This window comes from Lepisosteus platostomus, chromosome 14, assembly GCF_059453375.1.
Source record: "Lepisosteus platostomus isolate fLepPlt1 chromosome 14, fLepPlt1.hap1, whole genome shotgun sequence".
Lineage (NCBI taxonomy): Eukaryota > Metazoa > Chordata > Actinopteri > Semionotiformes > Lepisosteidae > Lepisosteus > Lepisosteus platostomus.
In genome coordinates, this window is record NC_142624.1 from 23274566 (window position 1) to 23297533 (window position 22968).

General features: G+C 40.5%; 1 protein-coding gene across 46 annotated transcripts in view; it reads right to left on the reverse strand.

Moving 5' to 3' along the window:
- Window positions 1-22968, reverse strand: part of ttn.2 (titin, tandem duplicate 2) — a 171077-nt gene that overhangs the window by 22819 nt on the left and 125290 nt on the right. For all 46 annotated transcript variants that reach the window (XM_088605106.1, XM_088605104.1, XM_088605102.1 and 43 more), the window contains 10 exons: window positions 5668-22776; window positions 5266-5562; window positions 4427-5014; window positions 4023-4325; window positions 3611-3907; window positions 3235-3522; window positions 2771-3070; window positions 2384-2686; window positions 1966-2271; window positions 96-1862 (listed from right to left, as the gene is read on the reverse strand). In XM_088605106.1, coding sequence (XP_088461232.1) covers window positions 96-1862; window positions 1966-2271; window positions 2384-2686; window positions 2771-3070; window positions 3235-3522; window positions 3611-3907; window positions 4023-4325; window positions 4427-5014; window positions 5266-5562; window positions 5668-22776 — 21558 coding nt within the window. The remainder of the gene's footprint in view (window positions 1-95; window positions 1863-1965; window positions 2272-2383; window positions 2687-2770; window positions 3071-3234; window positions 3523-3610; window positions 3908-4022; window positions 4326-4426; window positions 5015-5265; window positions 5563-5667; window positions 22777-22968) is intronic.

Genomic DNA, 22968 nt, shown 5'->3' on the forward strand with positions numbered 1-22968 from the left:
ATACATTATTGTTACACAACTGAAACAAAAATCTCTAAGAAATTAGAAACTAGAATGCTTTTCCAAATGCAGATAAATAGATGTAAAATTCTTACCAACTGGAGAGACAGCCAAGGTGTGTTTGCTAGGCTCACTGCAAGGGCTCAGACCAGCATTATTCTCTGCACATACTCTGAATTGATATTCCAGACCTTCAATTAGACCAGTAATTCTGTAGTCTCTTCCAGATATAGGTGAAGTATTTATTTTCTGCCAGAGAATACTATTTCTTTCCTTCTTCTCCACATAGAATCCAGTAACCTCTGAGCCTCCATCGTACAATGGTGCATCCCATTGAATTGACATGCCATCACAAGTAACATTGTACACCACTGGCTTTCCTGGTGGACCTGGTGGACGGTACTGATGTTTTGCAATTACATCATGTGAAACAAGGGCCTCACTTACTCCATATCTGTTTTCTGCACGCACTCTGAATTGGTATTCTGTTCCTTTGATTAAGTTAGGGATCTTAAATGTTGCTCTGGCCACACTTGAACAAACCATCTTCCAAGCTGTTTGGGAAGTCTCACGTTTCTCTACACTGTAGCATGTAATTTCTCCACCTCCATCCTCCTCAGGCACATCCCAAGATATAATTATACTCTCAGCTCTGATTTCATCAAATCGAATGTGACCTTTTGGCTTAGATGGTGGACCAATGGTGTTAACTTGAAAACTGAATGACTTTCTGCAGACATTGTTATCAAGAACTAAAGTATATTTGCCTGAATTATCTTTTCTTGCATTTTTAATTGTCAGAGACACTTTGTTTTCTGTTTTCTTGAAGCGAATCTGTTCACTTTCTTTCAGAGGAAGATTGTCTTTCAGCCACTGCACAGTTGGCCTTGGTTTTCCCTTATATGGTATCTCTACATGAACATTATGTCCAATGCGCACACTGATTTGTCCTCCTGGGATGTCTGACAGGTTTGCATCAGGTGGAATAATATAGTCCTTTACGGTGATTGGTCCAACTTGGGCAAAGTCACTTTTTCCTTTCTCATTCTTTGCAAATACTCTGAAGTCCATCTCTGCAAGTTCTTTCAGTTTAGTAGCCTCAAACTCACAGGCTTTGGTAGTGCCTGCAATTGACCACTCTTGCTCATTTTTAAGTTTATTTTCAATTATGTATTCTGTGATGATGCTGCCACCATCATAATCGGGCTTCTTCCACTGTAATGTCACAGATGTTTTTGTTGAGTCCTTCATTGAAAGATCTTTGACTGGACCTGGCACCTCAGTAGCTTTAACTGGTTCTGCTGTCTCACATGGTTCACCTACTCCATTTTCATTTTCTGCCATCACACGGAAGAAGAAGGAAGTCTTCTCAGAGAGGTCAGTAACTTTAAATGTGGTATTAGAACATTTACTTGTTACACTTGAATAGGCTCTCTTTGTAGCATCTCTCTTTTCAATAATGTAGTTGGTAACTTCTGCACCACCATTGACAAGAGGTGGTTCCCACACTAAAGTTACATTACCACGAGTGACATTCTTGACCTGCAGTTTTTGGCAGGCGCCTGGTGTATCAAGCACTTTCACATTCACAAATGATGATTTAGGCTCTCCTACTCCATTTTCAATCTGAAGAACATATTTCCCAGTCTCATCTCGAGTGACCTGTGGGATGGTAAGTAATGTAGATGATTCTGTATTGTGGATGTTGTATCTTGGATCACTGCTGATGTTCTTCTCTTCCTTTCTCCAGGTGACATTTGGAGCAGGTCTGCCTTTAAATGGAATCATGATCTCTACATCTTGGCCTGCTTTAACTGTGTATTGTGTTCTCAGGGCAACATCGAGATCAATCTCTGCCTCCTCTGTAAAAAGTAAAGCAAAAACAAATTATTAGCTTCTGACAATGTTATGAAAAACTCTTTTAGTAAAAGTAAAGAAACTGTCACATGGTTGTTGAATACATACCAAGAATATCCTTAGCTTGCACAGGTTCTGTCATTTCAATTGGGTTTCCCTTTCCAGCACAGTTTACAGCAGACACACAGAAGAAGTAGTTGACCCCAGGTTTGAGGTGAGACACAACAAACTCTGTTGTTCTGACTTCACCCTTTGAGCTAACCACAGTCCATTCCGTTTCTTCACCTTCCCTCTTTTCAACTATGTAACTGGTAACCTCACTGCCTCCATCATACACAGGCTTGAGCCATCCAAGAGTAATGGATGATTTAGTTGAGTCAACAACTTTGAGTTTGGTTGGTTCACTTGGAGGATCTGAAGGAAGAGCAATTTGAAAAGTTCAGGTAATTTTTAAAGGTGCAAGGCACATCTTTAAAGAAACATAAGGACAGAAAGAGAGTATGATAAAGAAAAGAAGAATGCTTACCAACTGGATCAGCAGCTTTGTAGAAATCGGATGCATCAGAGAAGGGACCTTCTCCAGCTGCATTGATAGCACAGACACGGAAGTGGTATTCATTTCCTTCTGTCAAGTTTGATACTTTCTGTCTAGTATCACGGATGGAATCTTTAATAACCTTGAACCAACGTAAGCTCTTTTTCTCACGTTTTTCCAGATAATAACCTCTAATATCACTGCCACCATCAACAGTTGGCCTTTCCCAGACCACAGTCATTGAAGACTTGGTTATCATTGTGACTTCAGGTGTGCTGGGCTGTCCAGGAGTGACTAAAATAAATAAACATAGTAAGAAACTGTTTCATGAGTAAAAAGAACAAAGTGTCTTATTTTTTATCATTTGCATTCACTTACCAAAAGCATTCTTCGCAACAACAGGCTCAGATTCCAGAGGCTCTCCAACTCCATACTTATTAACACCTCTGACACGGAAAACATATTCATTGCCTCTTATAAGCTTCTGTACAGAGACAAGGCTCTCTTGCAGTTTTTCTGATATGAGGGACCAGACAACTCTGCTTGTTTCACGTTTTTCCACAATATAATGGGTGACAGGAGCACCACCCTCATCTGTAGGAGGATCCCACATTATTGTGATCTTCTCAGCAGTGACTGTTTTAAATTGAATAGGTCCAATAGGAGGTCCAGGTTTATCTGTTAATAAGAATATATAATATGTGACTTAAAATAATAAGTTATGGTAATAATCTCATATCAAGGTTACATTATACAAATTCCATCTGTAAAGCAACTTTCAGAAATATCTGTTTTTAACAAATGTAATACAATGCCAAAAATACAAACCACATAAAACATACCGAGAATCTGTACTTTAATAGTAGCTGATTTTGAGCCCATTGAATTCTTAAGTCTGAGCTCATAACTTCCGCTGTTGTTACGTGCAGCATCCTTAATAATGATGGCAGAGGAGTCCGTGGTATTTTCAATTGACACTTGAGCACTTGTTTCTAGTTCCTTTCCATCCTTATACCATTCAATTGTTGGCAGGGGTTTGGCAATAATTCCAATCTGAATTTTCACTGATGCTCCAGCTTTGTATTTTACAACATCTAAATACTCCGGTGGCAAGTCAATTTCAGGAGCACCTAAAAGACAATGATACAATTATAATGTAATTACAAAAACCAACATTGATTTTATTTCCCTTTTACATGTAGATGAAATAAAACTTACCAAATGTATCAACACATGTGACAGGTCCTGCAATCAGAGATGGATTACTGATAGAGCCAATTGCATTCTTTGCAAAAACTCTGAATTCATATTTTCCATCTTGGGTCAATCCTGACACAGCGAAATTGGTTTCTATGACATTTGTAAAGCTAGCTTTTGTCCATCTTCCATTTGGTGCATCTCTCTTCTCAACAATGTATCCTGTGATCTTGCTTCCACCATCATAAGGAGGCTTCTGCCAAGCCAGGCTTATGGAGTTCTTTGTGATATCTGTCACATGTACATTTGTTGGAGGCTCTGAAATACGTAATACATTAGTAGTTATAAAACATGTCCTAGCATAATACAAAAGTGAAATAAAACAATGACAAATAAAATTCCCAATTAAAATACAAAAAACAAATATATTTACCGCAAGCATCAATTGCAAGCACTGGGTCAGATGTTTTGCTGACTTTGCCAATACCAGCAGAATTTTCTGCCAGAACTCGGAACTCATAGATTAGACCAGCACTGATATTAGTCACTTTGAAGTGGGTTGCACGAATGACAGTCTTGTTAACCTTCTGCCACAGAATGCTATTTCTGTCTTTCATCTGCAAGTGATATCCAAATACATGGTTTCCTCCATCTGACACAGGTTCATGCCAGCAGACACTGATGCTCTCTCTTGTGACCATAGTAACCCAAGGTGTTGATGGTGGGCCAGGCATTGCTAAAGTAAATAAAATAAAAAATAATAAAAAATAAGTACTGTATGTTAACAATGTGAATTTTATATTCATCAATGCAAAAATATATAAGAAAAATACTTACTGTATGGGAGTTTCACGGTGACATTTTGTGAATCAATGTGATCACTGATGCCAAAGCGGTTCTCTGCCTTAATGCGGAACTGATACTCTTCTCCTGTTGTCAGCTTCATGACTTTGATTATGCTTCTTGCAACTGCTGCTGACACTTCTGTCCAGGCAGCAGTACTTGTTTCACGTTTGAGTACAATGTAATTGGTCACTTGACTTCCACCATCATATACAGGTGGTTGCCATCTTAGGGTCACATTGTCTTCAGTGACATCACTGATTTCAACAGGGCCAACTGGAGGGCCAGGTCTATCTAAGACCACAATGTTTACAAATGACTTTGTTGTTCCACTTGAATTAGAGGCAGTTATATCATATCTTCCAGCATCAGCTGCTATACTTTCTTTGAGATTGATGATAATGCTGTCAGCAGTGGTCTCTGTGTTGAATCTCATTGTTGATTTCACTGCAAGGTTATCCTTTGAAAGTGTTACTTTTGGTAGGGGTTTACCAGAAAGTGGAATTTCAAATTTAAGGTTTGAACCGGCTCTGACATAGACAGTATTGTGAGGAAAATTCTTCATATCAATTTCAGGTGATTCTAGAAATGCAAAAAAAAAAACATTGATTGCATGGCTGAAAAGGTTAAGAATAAAAAGAATAGTGAAAAAACAAACTGGCAAATCTATCTTTAAACAAACACTTTAAATATATGGTACAATTATTTCCATAGAAATAATAAATCGGGGAGTTAATATCTAGTTAGTACTGTTTAAAGCTCTATAAAATAAAAGGAATGAACCAGACAATACATTTTTTCAATGTGTCTTCCTTAGTTGTGAGGAAACTTACCAAGCTGATCTTTCACAACAACTGGAAGCAGCATTTCCTTCGGATCACTGAGACCAGCCTGGTTTTCAGCCCTCACACGGAAGAAATATTCAGCACTTTCTTTAAGACCAGAGACAATGTGATGTGTAGTTTTCACTACTGCACACTTCACCCAATTCTGCTGGCCTTTTTCAAGGGCATCAACTTGGTAACTTGTGATTCTGCTGCCTCCATCGTGTTCTGGTTTACTCCAAGACAGTGAAACACTGTGTTTTGTAACATCTATAACCCCAAGCTTCTCTGGTGGACTTGGTTTTTCTGAAAAAAAGAAAAGTGAACATCATGAAATATCACCAGTGCAAAATGTAAGAATTTCAAAATAAAATTTCCATTTAATGAGATTCAGTTTAAAAAATAGCATACCTGTAATTTTAACGCCTTCCTTGCTTTCAACAGGTACTCCTATACCATATTCATTTTCTCCAGAGACTCTGAAGTAGTAGATAGCTCCCTCTTGGAGGTCAGGTATTTTGTAGGTTAAACGGTGGCAGTTATTTGTAACACAGACCCATGCCTTTTTGCTAGCCTCACGTTTTTCAACGTGATAGTTCTTCACAGGAGCACCACCTTCATTTTCTGGTACATCCCATGATATCAGTGCAGACTCTTTTGTGACTTCCTTTACCACAATATTTGAAGGAGGGCCAGGAGAATCAAGGACTTTGACAACCAGTGTCAAAGTAGCAGTTCCAACAATATTCAGTAATGTTACAGTGTATTTCCCAGAATCATTTCTTGTTGCTTTCTCCACTGTTATAGATGTGCAGGAATCAGTTGTATCAATACTTGCCCTTAATCTCAGATCTACATCTTCTTTATTCCACATCACAGTAGGTACTGGTTTGCCTTTATAAGGTACGGTAAGAGTAAATGAGCTGCCAGCCTTGACAATTAAAGTCTTGCGCATTTCATTGTCAATATCAAATACTGGCTCTTCTTCTCTTTCTTTTGCAAGCTGAGGCTCTGAAGCTGGGCTTGGGTCACTGGCACCAACTTTATTGATTGATCTAACAGAAAATACATATTCTGCACCAGGTGTAAGTCCAACTACAGTAAACTCTGTACTTCTTGTGTTTTGAACAGCTACCAACCATTCTTCATCATCAGTTTTCTTATATTCAACACTGTATCCAGTGACTGGAGATCCACCATCAAACAGTGGTTTGGACCAGGCAACAGTAATAGTGGTCTTTGTGGAATCAATAACTTTAGGTTTAACTGGAGGGGAAGGCAGGAAAAGTGGGTCTTCTGCTTTCGTTAATGGACTCGGTTCACTTGGAGGACTCAAACCAGCAGCATTTTCTGCATAAACACGGTACTCATACTCACAACCTTCACGAAGATTGGATGCTTTAACTCTGAGATCATACACTGGTTTCTTATTCACACGAACCCATCTTAGACCTGTTTTTTCACGTCTTTCTATTACATAACCAGAAATTTCATTGCCACCATCACTTTCAGGTCTTGCCCAGCAAATTGTCATAGCTTCACTTGTAATACTGCTGATTTCTACATTGGTAGGTGCACTTGGAACAGTATATGGATCCAAAGCTTTAACAGGATCACTCTCAAGAGGTTCACCAACTCCATATTTGTTCACAGCCAGAACTCTGAAAATGTATTCATTGCCTTTCAGCAATTTAGTAACTTTGCAAGTTGTTGCTTTCATGTCACCATCCACCAGTGTCCAGGCTAGTCTACTTGTTTCACGTTTTTCTACAATGTAATGGGAAATTTCAGCCCCGCCATTCTCCTGAGGTGATCCCCAGGATATTGTACATTTCTCTGCTGTAACACCAGCTACTGTTAGTGGTCCAGCTGATGGTCCTGGTCTGTCAAGTACCTTGCAATTCACTGCCATTGATCTTGTTCCTGCAACATTTTGCAAAGTCAGGACATACTGTCCAGAGTCTCTTCTGATACAGTCTTTCACAACTATTGCAGTCCTGGTGTCTGTAGAGGAGATTTCAACTCTGGCTTGTACATCAATCTCCTTGCCATCTTTTGTCCATGAAACTATAGGCAGAGGACGTCCAGCAATATCTGCATTAATTTTCAAGATTTCTCCAGCCTTTACTATTACTGTGTCTCTGAACTTGACATCCATCATGATACGAGGTGGATCAACATCATCCTTCACAGTAATTGGACCAGTACATTCAGATGGTTCACTGAATAACCCAGCTGCATTCTTTGCAATAACATGGAAATCATAACGCTGATCTTCTGTAAGGCCAGTAACATCAAAGTAGTTTTCCTGAATGTTTGTGAAATTACATTTCAGCCAACGTCCATCTGGTAGTTCTCTGCGTTCAATTATATAACCAGTAACTTTAGCACCACCATCATATTCTGGCTTAGTCCAAGACAGAGATACAGATGTTCTTGTGATGTTAGTAACTGTAAGGTGACCTGGAGGATCACATGGATCTCTTGCAGCAACAGGTTCACAAGCTTTTCCACACTTTCCAATGCCAGCAATGTTTTCAGCATATACACGATATTCATACATTAAGCCTTCTTCAATACCAGTTACTTTCATCTCAGTGTCAGTTATCAAACCTCTGTTGATCTTTGTCCAAAGAATGCTGCTTCTTTCTTTGCGTTCAAGATGATAACCAAAGACTGTGCTGCCACCATCATTGACTGGTTCATTCCATTGTACTATCATGAAAGCTTTTGTTGCATGGACAACACGAGGTGTTCCTGGAGGACCAGGTGGTTTAAATGGATATTGAGCAACAATTGCTGAGGAATCTGTGTAATGGCTCTTTCCATAGCGGTTTTCAGCATAAACACGGAACTGGTATTCAGATCCTTGTGTCAAGCGTGAAACTTTAATTGATGTTCTGGCAACGGTTGCAGAAACAATTTGCCATGTTGTTGTGGTAGTATCCCTCTTTTCAACAATGTAGTTATTGATGTGGCATCCACCATCATATGTTGGTGGGTCCCAGGATATTGTTATACTGTCAGCACTAACCTCATCTACTCGGATGGGGCCAGGTGCTCCAGGCTTGTCAAGTACAATAATTGAAATCTCTGCTGTTTTTGAACCAGCTGTGTTAGACACTGTAATTGCATAATTTCCAAAATCATCTTTGGTGGCTTCTTTGATGACCATAAGAGTTGATGTCTTGGATGTCTGAACATTTACTCTGGTTGTCTGCTTTAAAGGCTGACCATCTTTAAACCATGAAACAGTAGGTAGAGGTCTGCCTCTGAAAGGAATATCAATCTTGAGGTCATCTCCAGCCTTCACACTGAAAGTATTGAAAAGTAGCTCCAAGCTGGGTTCTATTTGAATATCTTTAGCTATTACAGGCACTCCCAGTTGTTTTGGATCACTCTTGCCTTTCTCATTCACAGCAATGACTCTAAAGAAATATTCTTCACCTGTTGTGAGACCAGATATAGTTGCCTCCAGCGCTTTCACTTGAGTGCACATGGTCCATTTCTCACTGCCTTTAGTTTGCATTTCAACCACATAGCTTGAAATTTTGCTACCACCATCATGTTCTGGTTTCTCCCAAGAAATGGTTGCACTGTTTCGAGTTACATCTACAAGTGTAACTTTTCCAGGTGGCAAAGGTGCTTCAGAAACTTTAATTGGATCAGTAGTCTCTGCTGATAGCCCAACACCATGTTCATTAACAGCCAGGACACGGAAATAGTAACTACCTCCCTCCTGGAGCTGATCAACCTTGAATGTATTCTTTGTACAATTGTTTGTTACAGTGGTGTATGCTTTTCTTGTTGTCTCACGTTTTTCAACAATATAGTTAGTGATCTTTGCTCCTCCATCAATAAGTGGTGGCTCCCATGACAGTACAACTGAATCTTTCTTTATATCTTTGATTCTGAAATTAACAGGTGCGCTTGGTGAATCAAGTACTCTCACATTGACAAAGGCTGATTTTGTTCCGCTGTTATTTTCAAGATTCAATACATATTTACCACTGTCAAATCTGTTTACATTGTCAATGACAAGCATAGTGTAGGAACTTGTGACTTCAATCTGTGCACGTTCAGTGAGAGTGCCTTCTGCCATTGTCCACTTTACTTCAGGTTCAGGTCTACCTCTGATAGTGACAAACAAGCGAAGTGTTCCACTAGCACGTACAGATACTACTTTCCTAAGGTCTGCATCCAGTTCAATTTCAGGTGGCTCAACCTTTTCAGCTGCAATTACAGATCCAGCGATTGCAGCAGCTTCCCCAACTCCTTCAATGTTGATAGCACAAATGCGGAAATTGTATTCAGCATTTTCTTTTAGTTTTGTTACAGTAAAGTGTGTTGCTTGTACACCAGTTGGAGGTGTGCATGTAGTCCATTCCTCAGCTGAAGCCTCTTTCATTTCTACAATGTATGCCTTTATTTTGGCACCACCATCATAAATAGGCTTGCTCCATGCAAGAGACACAGAACTACTAGAAGTATCAGTCACTTTAGGATTGTTTGGTGGGCCTGGTGGGTATGTTGCATCACATGCTCTGTAGAACACAGATGGTTCACTTGGTTCCCCTACACCAGCAGCATTTTCAGCAGAAACACGGAACTCATAGAAGTGTCCTTCGGTGAGTCCAGTTACTCTAAAACGTAGATCACTCAATCTCTTTTTGTTACATTTTGTCCACCTTACTCCATCTTTGTCACGTTTTTCAAGGACGTAGCCATCAATTTCAGCTCCACCATTATCCTCTGGCCTGTTCCATGTTGCAACCATAGAATCCTTAGTGATAGCAGTGACCTCAGGCACTGATGGTGGGCCTGGTGGCTTGAATGGATTGCGTGCTAGAACTGGTTCAGATTCAAGTGGCTCACCAATGCCATATTTATTTACTGCCATAATTCTGAATATATACTCATTGCCACTTAGAAGTTTGGTTACTTTGTAACTGATTGCCTGAACATTAGAGTCAACAACTGTCCAAGACAGCCTGCTGGTTTCTCTCTTCTCAATAATATAATGAGAAATGCTGGCACCACCATCTTGTGAAGGAGGGCTCCAGGACAGGTAGCATTTCTCTGCAGTAACACCTGACACTCTTAATGGGCCATCAGGTGGACCAGGTCTGTCTAGAACCTTAACTGTGATTGGTATTGTTTTTGTACCACCGACATTACTAAGAGTGAGAACATACTGTCCTCCATCTACTCTAATGCAGTCCTTTACTATAAGAGTTGACCGTTGTAATGTAGTTTTGACTTCCATTCGTGCAGTAGCTTTGTCAATTTCTTTTCCATCCTTTAACCATACAACATCAGGCACTGGTTTGCCGTAGATATCAGCTTCAAGAGAAAAGGTTTCACCTGCATTCACAACAATTACATCTTTGTATTTTGGATCCATTGAAGCTCTTGGGGTTTCAATTTCATCTCTAGCAGTAATTGGTCCAGTGCTTTCAGAAGGTTCACTGAAAATACCAGCTGCATTTCTTGCAATTACTCTAAATTCATATCTTTGGTCTTCAGTTAAGCCTGTGACTGTAAATTCAGTCTCAATTACATTTGTAAAGCTTGCTTTCATCCAGCGACCTTCAGGCAACTCTTTCTTTTCTACAATATATCCAGTAACTTTGCTGCCACCATCATACTGTGGCTTTGTCCACTGAAGTGTGACATGGTTTCTGGTAATAACAATGGCCTCAGGACAACCAGGTGGATCACATGGATCACGAGCTACAAAGCACTCTGAAACTTTGCTTGATTTACCAATGCCAACAATATTTTCGGCATAGACTCTATATTCATATTCAATGCCTTCTTCGAGGTTGTTTGTCTTGAAGCGAGTGTCTTGAATAAGAGTCTTATTAAGCTTAGTCCACAGGATACTGTTCCGTTCTTTGCGTTCCAAATGGTAACCTATGACTTGACTGCCACCATCATTGACTGGTTCATGCCATTCAATAACCATGTGGTCCTTTGACACAGATGTAACAAATGGTGTACCAGGTGGTCCAGGTTCTTTATATGGGTACTGTACAAGAATGGATGGTGAATCCAAAGAAGAACTCTTTCCATATCTGTTTTCAGCAAATATTCTAAACTGGTATTCTGAACCAGTTTTAAGTTTGCTTATTTTAATTGTTGTCCTTGCTATTGTTGCTGATACAATTTGCCAGGTTGTGGTGGTTGTGTCTCGTTTTTCAACTATATAATTATTTATTTGACAACCACCTGTATATTGTGGAGGATCCCAGGAAAGTGTAACAAAGGTAGAGCTGACTTCATCGATCCTTACAGGGCCAACAGGTGGACCGGGTTTATCAAGTATGATAATTCCAATTTCTTCTGTAGTTGTACCAGCATTGTTAGTTGCTGTGACAGTATACTTGCCAAAATCATCTTTAATGCTTTCTTTAATATGAAGAATAGTTGAGGTTGGTGTGGTCTCAACATTAACTCTGGTTGTCTGTTTAAGTGTCTGTCCATCTTTTGTCCAAGCAATTTTGGGTCTTGGGCGTCCAATTACAGGTATTTCTACCTTAAGATCTTCTCCTGCTTGGACACTGTAAGTGTTGAACATAAGTTTGAAACTGGGTTCAATTGTAAGGTCTTTGGCGATAACTGGTGCAGCTAATGGTCTTGGATCACTCTTTCCTTTCTCATTGTATGCAATTATACGGAAGAGGTATTCTTGTCCAGGGCTTAGTCCAGAAACAACACCCTCACATGTTTTTGTCTGAGTTGCTACAACCCATTTGTCAGACCCTTTAGGCTGCATTTCGATTGCATACCCTATAATCCTGCTGCCTCCATCATGATCTGGTTTTTCCCATGAAAGAGAGACGGTGGTTTGGGTGACATCAGTAAGAGTGACCTTTCCTGGCGGCAAAGGTGACTCTGAAGCCTTTACTGCATCTACTGTTTCAATAGGTAGACCAATTCCAAATTCGTTCTCAGCCATTACTCTAAAGTAATAAATTGCTCCCTCTGTGAGATTTTCCACTTTGAAGCTTGTTTTGGTGCACTTTGTAGAAACATTTGCATAAGCTTTTCTAGTTGATTCACGCTTATCAATCACATAGTTCTTGATCTTTGCACCTCCATCAATTAAAGGTGGTTCCCATACTAAAGTGACTGCATCTTTCTTGATATCTTTCACTTTAAGATTTTGAGGTGTTCCTGGGGTATCCAATACTTTGACAGAGACAAATGCAGACTTGGCACCACTGCTATTTTCTAATTTCAGAGTGTATTTTCCAGCATCATTTCTGTCACAGTTGTCAATGGAAAGTTGGGTATAGTTAATGCCTTTTTCAATCTGAGTCTTCTCAGGTAAGTCTCCTTCATCTTTAGACCAAATGATCTCTGGAGCTGGTCTTCCTTTGAATGGTATATGGATTTTCACAGAGCCTCCAGCACGCACCACTAGTCCTTTCCTCAATTCTGCATCAAGGTCAAGTTCAGGAGCCTCCAGCTTATCTTCAGGTTTGACTGTTCCTGGTACAGAAGCCGGCTCACCTACACCTAATTTATTGATGGCACATATTTGGATCTTATATTCTTGATGCTCCACAAGTTTGATGATTTCAAAGCGGTTCACACGCAAACCAGTAGGTGGTGTGCACATGGTCCATTCTTCCTCATCAGCTTTGCATATCTCCACAATGTATCCCTGAATTTCACTGCCACCATCATAAATTGGCTTACCCCATGCAAGTGAAATAGAGCTTCTTGTGGTATCAACAACATGTACATTGGTTGGTGGTCCAGGTTTGAATATAGGATCACAAGCCTTGTAGTATGCCGTAGGCTGACTTGTTTCTCCCACTCCGGCTGCATTTTCCGCAGATAATCTGAATTCATATTCATGATCTTCTGTGAGACCTGTTACTCTAAAGCGCAAGTCTGTAATTCGGCGCTTATTGCATTTTGTCCATCTGATGCCAGTCCTATCTCTCTTCTCTACAATATAACCAACAATTTCACTGCCACCATCTGAGTCTGGCCTGGTCCAGCACACTGTCATAGAGTCCTTTGCAATGTTGGTTACTTCCAAACCTTTTGGTGGTCCTGCTGGGATGAATGGATTTTTCATTAAAACTGGTGCAGACTCCAGTGGTTCACCAACTCCAAATTTGTTAACAGCCATTACCCGGAATATATATTCATTCCCTTCCAGAAGTTTGGTCACCTTGTGCATGGTAGCTACAGCATCAGTAGCCACTACAGTCCAAGCTAGGCGGCTGGTTTCTCTCTTCTCAATGATGTAATGTGAAATGCTGCTGCCTCCATCATGTTGTGGAGGAAGCCATGACAGTGTACATTTGTCAGCAGTGACACCACTCACATGAATAGGCCCTTCAGATGGCCCTGGTCTGTCCAGCACTTTAACTTGAATAGGCACAGTTTTGGTGCCAGCAACATTAGTTAACTGAAGATTATACTGGCCACCATCAATTCTAATTGCATCTTTAACAACAAGCGTTGTTCTGAAGTCAGTGCTCTTGATCTCACACCTTGCTGAAAGTTCAACTTCTTTATCACCCTTGAACCATTGGATTGTTGGTATTGGCTTTCCGTAGACATCTGCATCAAGTTTGAATGTATCTCCAGCATTTACAACAATTGCCTCTTTGTATTTTGGATCCATTGAGACTCTTGGTGGTTCAACTTCATCCTTTGCAGTTATAGGTCCAGTACTATCAGATGGTTTGCTTATAGTTCCAGCTGCATTCTTAGCAATAACTCTGAAGTCATACTTAGAATCTTCAGTAAGGCCAGAGACAGTAAACTGTGTTTCAATGACATTAGTGAAGCTAGCTTTCATCCAGCGACCATCTGGAAGGTCTCGTTTCTCAACAATATAACCAGTTATTACACTGCCACCATCATATTCTGGTTTTGTCCATTGAAGAGTGATTGAATGCCTGCTCACAATTATTGCTTCAGGGGTTCCTGGTGGATCACATGGGTCACGTGCCACATAGCATTCAGAAACCTTGCTACTTTTGCCAATACCAACTATGTTTTCAGCATAGACTCTAAATTCATATTCAATGCCTTCTTCTAAAGGACTGGTTTTAAAGCGTGTGTCTTGAATGAGTGTTTTATTAATCTTTGTCCAGAGAATACTGTTTCTTTCTTTTCTTTCAAGATGGTAACCAATAATTTTGCTTCCTCCATCTGCAATCGGTTCATGCCACTGCACAACCATATGATCCCTTGATACTGATGTAACAAATGGTGTACCTGGTGGACCTGGTTCCTTGTAAGGATATTGGGCAATCATAGCTTCAGAATCTAATGCAAAGCTCTTTCCATATCTGTTTTCAGCAATGATTCTAAACTGATATTCTGCACCAGTTTTAAGCTTGGTAACCTTGAGTGTAGTTCTTGCTACAGTGGCAGAAACAGTTTCCCAAGTTGTTGTAGTTGTGTCTCTCTTTTGAATAATGTAGTTTGAAATTTGACAGCCACCAGTGTATTTCGGTGGATCCCAAGAAATAGTGATACTTTCGGCGCTAACTTCATCAAATCTCACAGGGCCGCTTGGTGGACCAGGCTTATCAAGGGTGACAATTTCAATAGATGCAATCTTCTGTCCAACAACATTAGACACAGTAATTCCATATATTCCTCCATCATCTCGGGTACTTTCCTTAATATTGAGAGTTGTGTGGTGTGCAGTATCAACAACATTAACCCTCGTTGTCTGTTTAAGTGGTTGGCCATCTTTAGTCCAGGAAATTGTTGGTTTGGGTCGACCAGCAATAGGGATTTCTATTTTTAGGTCCTGACCCACCTGCACACTGTAGTTGCTGAATGCTGGTCTTACATCAGGCTCTATAACAAGGTCTTTAGCAACAACTGGAACAGCAAGTGATCTTGGGTCACTCTTCCCTTTCTCATTCACAGCTATGACTCTAAACATATATTCTTCTCCTTGAACTAAGTTAGTTACAACAGTTTCAAGAGTTTTAACATGTGCACATGGAGACCACTTCTCACTACCCTTGGCTTGCATTTCCACCACATATTGGATGATTCTGCTTCCACCATCATGTTCAGGCTTTTCCCAGCTAAGAGAAACACTGTTGCGTGTTACATCAACAACAGTAATTTTACCTGGTGGTTGTGGTACTTCTGATACTTTAACAGGATCAACAGTTTCTGCGGGTAAACCGATGCCATGATCATTTTCAGCTAAGACTCTAAAGTAATAGTTACAGCCTTCCTGAAGTTGGTCAACCTTCCATGACATCTTGTGGCAGTTGGTCACAACAGCTGAATAGGCCTTTCTTGTGCTCTCACGTTTTTCCACAATATAGTTTTTGATCTTTGCACCCCCATCCAAAGTAGGTGGCTCCCAAGTAAGAGTTACAGATTCCTTGGTAATCTCTTTTATTTTAAGGTTTAGTGGTGCACTTGGTGTGTCAAGCACTCTAACACTGATGAAAGCAGACTTTGTCCCACTGACATTTTCAGCTGTCAAGGTGTACTTTCCACTGTCGAATCTGTTCACATTATCTATCACAAGTGAGGTGTAACTACTTGTAACCTCAATTTGAGCTGTTTCCCTAATTTCACCATCAGCTTTTCCCCATTTCACTTCAGGAGCAGGTCGCCCTCTGACTGGGATGAACAATCTAAGGGACCCTCCAGCTCTAACAGTGACCACCTTTCTGTGTTCTGGATCAAGATCAAGATCTGGTGCTTCTAACTTGTCTTCCACAAGTACAGCTCCAGCAACATCTGCATGTTCTCCAACACCAGCCTTGTTGATAGCACAGACTCTAAACTTGTACTCATGTTTCTCTTGTAACTTCTCAACTTCAAACCATGACTGTTTGATGCCAGTTGCTGGAGTACACATCGTCCACTCATCAGAAGTTGCTTCACAGTTCTCAACAATATATCCTTGAATCTCACAGCCACCATCATAGATTGGTTTACTCCATGAAAGGAAAACAGATGACCTGGATACGTCAGTTACCTTAGGGTTATTTGGTGGTCCTGGTTTGAAAATAGGATCACATGCCTTGTAGTAAATTGAAGGGGAGCTTGGTTGTCCAACCCCTGCGGCATTCTCAGCTGAGACTCTGAATTCATAGCTGCGGTTTTCAAGAAGTCCCGTCACTCTGAAGCGCAATTCATTGACCACACGTTTATTGCATCTGGTCCATCTAACACCCTCTTTATCTCGTTTTTCAACAATATACCCGATAATTTCACTACCACCATCTGAAGGTGGTCTTTCCCATACGACAACCATGGAGTCCTTTGTAATTGTTGTAACTTCAACAGCAGTTGGTGGATCAGGGACAACAAAAGGATTTTTAATTACCACGGGCTCAGACTCAAGAGATTCTCCAACTCCATATTTGTTCACACCCATCACACGGAAAATATATTCATTTCCTTCCAGAAGTTTTGTGATTTTCAGATTAAGAGCTAGTACTTTGGAATCAACTAACGTCCAGACTAATCTGCTTGTCTCTCTTCTCTCAACAATGTAGTGGGATATATCACTGCCACCATCATGCTGTGGTGGTTTCCATGAGATGGAACATTTCTCACTTGTAATTCCATAAACAGAAATAGGACCTTCAGGTGGGCCAGGTCTATCTAAAACTTTGACATTAACAGCGACTGATCTTTCTCCACCAACATTCTTCAGCAACAGAGTGTATTGGCCTCCATCAACACGAATAGCTTCCTTAACACTCAGAAATGTGTTAAAGTCTGTGCTTTTTATTTCAAGTCGTGCTGTGTTTGCTAATTCTTGATCTCCTTTGAGCCAAAGGATTGTAGGTATTGGTTTTCCATGGACATCAGCATCAATCTTGAAGGAATCTCCAGCATTAACTATGATTGTTTCTCTATATTTGGGATCCATGCTAATGCGAGGTGGATCTACTTCATCTCTGGCAGTTACAGGTCCTGTGCTTTCAGAAGGCTCACTGAAGACACCTGCTGCATTCCTAGCAATTACATGGAACTCATACCTCTGGTCTTCAGTTAAACCAGTCACAACAAACTCAGTCTCAATGACATTGGTGAAGCTAGCTTTCATCCAGCGACCATCAGGCAACTCCTTCTTCTCAACAATATAGCCAGTGATCTTGCTGCCACCATCATACTCTGGTTTTGTCCATTGTAGTGTCACAGAATTTCTGGTTACAATCACAGCTTCAGGACGACCTGGTGGGTCACATGGATCTCTTGCAACATAGCATTCTGATACTTTGCTTGCTTTTCCAATGCCTACAATGTTTTCGGCATAAACTCTGTATTCATATTCAATTCCTTCTTCAAGACCAGTGGTCTTAAATCTGGTGTCCTGAATGATTGTTTTGTTCAACTTAACCCAAAGAATGCTATTTCTTTCCTTGCGCTCAAGGTGATAACCCAGTATTCTGCTGCCACCATCATTTACTGGTTCATTCCACATGACGACCATGCTATCTTTTGTAGCTCCATGTACAAATGGTGTGCCTGGAGGACCAGGGAGTTTAAATGGATATTGAGCTACCACAGACTCTGAAACAAGAAGAGGGCTCTTGCCATATCTATTTTCAGCTGCGATTCTGAACTGATATTCACAACCAGTCTTCAAACGGCTTGCTTTTATGGTTGTCCTGGCAACTGTGGCAGATACAATCTGCCATTCTGTAGTAGAAGTGTCTCTCTTTTCAACAATATAGTTGTTAATAGTGCATCCACCATCATATTCTGGGGGCTGCCATGAAAGAGTTAAGCTATCAGCGGTGACTTCTTCTATTTTTACTGGGCCTGTTGGTGGGCCAGGTTTATCTAGAACAACAATGCCAATAGTTGCTGTTGCTTCACCAGCAGTGTTTGCAAGTTTTACAGCATACTGTCCAACATCATCTCTGCAAGCTTCTTTAATTACAAGATATGAATGGTTTTCTGTGCTTTCTGCATTTACTCTTGTAGTTTGTTTGAGAGGAAGATTATCTTTGTGCCATGTAACTGCTGCTTTAGGACGTGCAACAAAAGGTACATCAACCTTCAAGTCATCTCCTGCCAGAACACTGAATGTGGTGAACAACAGCTTGAACACTGGAGCAATAACAAGGTCTTTTGCAACTACAGGCACACCAAGCTGTCGGGGATCACTAGTTCCCTTCTCATTTCGTGCCGATACACTGAACGTATATTCTTCACCTTGTGTCAGTCCTGTTATGACTGCTTCAGTGACTTTTACTGTGGCACAGGTGGTCCATTTTTCACTGCCTTTGGTTTGCATCTCTACAATATATGCCACAATTCTGCTGCCTCCATCATGATCTGGTTTCTCCCATGACAAGGTTACACTATTTCGGGTGACATCTTGAAGGGTGATTTTACCTGGAGGAAGTGGTCTTTCAGATACTTTGACTGACTCTGAAGTCTCCACAGGAAGACCTACTCCATATTCATTTTCAGCGAGAACTCTAAAGTAATAGTTACATCCCTCCTGCAACTGCTCAACTTTCCAGCTTGTTTTGTGGCAGTTCGCCACAACAGTTGAATAAGCTTTTCTTGTTGATTCACGTTTTTCTACAATGTAGTTCTTAATCTTGGAACCACCATCAATAAGTGGAGGATTCCAAGTGAGTGAGACAGACTCCTTAGTAATTTCCTTAATCTTGAGGTCTTGTGGAGCTCCAGGTGTATCCAGGACTCTAACGTTTACAAAAGCAGTCTTGCTTCCTGAGCTGTTTTCAACTGTCAGCATATACTTGCCACTGTCAAATCTATTAACATTTTCAATTATAACTGAAGTGTAGGATGATGTATTCTCAATTGTTGCTCTGTCAAGAGGTTCCCCATTTTCTCTTGTCCATTTCACTTCTGGTGCAGGTCTACCCTTAATAGGTACAAAAAGGCGCAATGTGCAACAAGCTCTGATATTGACAGCTTTGCGAAGATCTGCATCAAGCTCAATTTCTGGAGGAATCTGTCTGTCCTCAGCCTTTGGTTGACCTGGAACAAGAGCAGGTTCTCCAAGTCCTTCGGAGTTAACAGCAGAAATATGTATTTTGTATTCCTGGTTTTCCTTTAGATTTGTTATTGTAAAGGATGTGGCTTTTAGTGCATCTTTAGGTGTTACAATTGTCCATTCATCTTCTTCAGGTAGGCAAGTTTCAACAATATATCCTGTGATCTCAGAACCACCATCATATATCGGTTTGTTCCATGCAATTGTAATCGATGACTTGCTTGTATCTAAAACTCTTGGGTTGCCTGGAGGTCCAGGTTTGAATATTGTGTCAGAAGCCTTGTAGAAAGGACTAGCTGGGCTAGGTGAACTCAAACCTGCAATATTTTCAGCAAAAACTCTATATTCATATTCGTGTCCTTCTGTTAAACCAGATACTTTGTATCTTAAGTCAGTAACTGTCCTCTTGTTACATTTTACCCAACGCAGACCAGTCTTATCTCTTCTTTCTACAATGTAGTTAGTAATTTCACTTCCACCATTTGACTCTGGATGTCCCCAGCAGACAACCATTGAATCTTTAGTTATGGCAGTTACCTCAGGCATTTGTGGTGGGTCAGGAGGCACATATGGGTTTGCTGCAACAGTTGGTTCAGATTCAAGGGACTCTCCAACTCCATATTTGTTGACAGCCATAACTCTGAAGATATATTCATTTCCTTTAAGCAACTTAGTCACCTTGAATCGATTGACCTGTAAATCTGTTGCTACATTTGTCCATGCAAGTCTGCTTGTTTCACGTTTTTCAATAACATAATAGTCAATCTTTGCACCTCCATCATCTTTAGGGGGCAGCCACGATAATACACATTTCTCAGCAGTGACATCTGTAACTTCTAAGGGTCCTTCAGGTGGACCTGGTCTATCAAGAACTTTAACATTAAACACATGCTTGGCAAAGCCACCAGGGTTGCTAGCTGTCAAAGTGAACGCACCCCCATCCCTTCTAATGGAATCTTTGTTGATCAAAACTGTTGAAAAGTCTGTCGTTCTGATTTCAAGTTTTGCAGTCTCTTCAAGTTCCTTTCCTTCTTTAGTCCAAACCATTGATGGTAGTGGGCGGCCAGCAACATCTGCCTCAAGCCTGAAGACTTCTCCTGCTTTCAATAGTATTACATCTTTAAATCTCGCATCAACCATGATTCTTGGTTCTTCAATATCATCTCTGCAGGTTACACTATCTGATGGTTCAGATGGTTTACTCACAGCTCCAGCTGAATTTCTGGCAAATACACGGAACTCATAAGCAGCATCTTCAGTGAGACCACTTACAGTGAAACATGTCTCAAGAATGTTGCTGAAATTTGCCTTGAGCCAGCGTCCATTTGGTAAGTCTTTTCTTTCAACTGTGTATCCAGTTATCTTAAAGCCACCATCATACTCAGGCTTTGTCCACTGAAGAGTTACAGCATGTCTAGTAATGTTAATTGGTACTGGCTTGCCAGGTGGATCAACAGGATCAAGAGCAAATATTGGTTCTGAGGACTTGCTTGGTTTACCCACACCAGCCATATTTTCAGCTGCAACTCGGAATTCATATGCAATTCCATCTGTAAGGCCAGTTGACTTGTAAATATTTCCTACTACCAAAGCTTTGCTTATTCTCTGCCATAAAATACTGCTCCTTTCTTTTCTCTCAATGTGGTATCCCAAAATTGTGCTTCCACCATCAGAAACTGGCTCATTCCAGCTAATTGTCATTGAATCCTTGTTGAAAGATATAACTTGTGGAGTACCTGGAGGACCAGGCACCTTAAAAGGATAGGCAGCAACCACATTTTCTGAACTGATTGACGGGCCAACTCCATATCTGTTTTGGGCTTTGACACGGAATTGATACTCAACACCTGTAGTAAGGCGAGCAGCTTTAAATGTTGTACGTATTACTGTTGCAGCTAACTCTACCCAGTTTGTGCCAGTGGTGTCACGCATTTCTACGATGTAGTTGCTAATTGGCACTCCTCCATCATTTTCCGGGGGATCCCAAGATATTGTAATGTAGTCAGATGAAATTTCATCACATTTAATTGGACCTTTAGGAGGCCCAGGAATATCATGGACCTGAACGGTAATAACTTCTGTGACCTCCCCAAGAATATTTTTTCCAGTCAGAGAATATTGTCCACTATCATTTCTTGTGCATTCATTAATATTCAGGATGGTTGAGGTTGCAGTATTTTCAATGTTCACTCTCTGTGTTTGCTTAAAATCCTGATTTCCCTTTTTCCAGGAGACTGATGGTTTTGGGCGGCCCAATATGGGTATTTCAACTTTGATGTTATCACCTGCCTTGGCAATGACCAGCTTTTGGTAGATTCCACGTAAATCAAATTCAGGAAGTGTTGTTTGTTCTTTAATTAGTATAGGTCTGCTTTCTCGAGGATCACTTCTACCAGAATTGTTGACAGCCATGACACGGAAAGTATATTCATCATTTTCATTTAGATTTTTTGCTACATAGTCTAGAGTCTTTACAGTAGCCAAATGCATCCACTGCTCTGCACCCTTCTTTTGAGCTTCAATGACATATCCAGTAATTTTACTGCCTCCATCATGTGGTGGTTTTGGCCATGCAAGACTTGCAGAATGTTTAGTAACATTCATGACATTAAGACTTTCAGGAGGAGATGGAGCCTCAGATGCCTTGATTGGTTCAGGTGTTTCAGCTGGTTCACCAATACCAAATTCATTTTCAGCCATTACTCTAAAGTAATATTCTGACCCTTCAGCCAAGTTGGGGATTCTAAGGGAACACTTTTGACAGTTTGTTGTTATAGTGGAGTATGCCTTACGAGTGGACTCACGCTTTTCCACTATATAGTTAGTAACTTTTGAGCCTCCATCAATAAGAGGAAGATCCCACTGAAGTGTGATGCTGTCTTTGGTAATCTCTCTTGGTTTAAGATTTATAGGAGGTCCAGGGGAGTCCAAAACCCTAACATTTACAAATCCACTCTTTTTGCCCGCAGCATTTTCTACATTCATTACATATTTTCCAGCATCATGCCTGTTGCATTCAGGGATAATCAGAAGAGTGTATGATTCCGTATTATCAATGTGCGCACGACCTTTAAGAGGAACATCTCCTTTCATCCAGGTGACTTCAGGTGTTGGACGACCTTTGATTGGCACAAAAATTCTAATTGATAATCCAGCCTTGACAACAAGTGTCCTTCTAAGCTCAGCTTCAAGCTCAAAGTCAGGTGCTTCTTCTCTTTCCTTTATTTCAACAACTTCTTTGATTTCTGCAGGTTCACCAGCTCCTTCTGCATTCACTGCACTAATTCGGAAATGGTATTTGCCTCCTGGCTGCAGATTGGCAACTACAAATTCAGTAATTCTGAGAGCTGTTCCTGTTGTGTCTTTTATCCAGTCCTCTTCTCCTTCTTTTTTATGCTCTACAATGTATCCTATGATATCCAGTCCACCATCGTAATGAGGTTTACCCCAGTGTAAAGTGGCAGTAGTTTTAGTTGTATCAGTTACTCTTGGATTTGAAGGTGGACCAGGCACATCTGAAAAAATGAAAATATAGGTATTTAAATTGAATTATAAATTACACCTTACAGGGCTCACAAAAGCTCCTGAAATTACGCTGTTTCATCTCCTAACACAATAGAAGTATTGTTGTGATTATATATGAAAATTATTACATTCAAGAAAAAATACATATACAGTACATAAGAATTAGAATTAAAGTTCTAAAA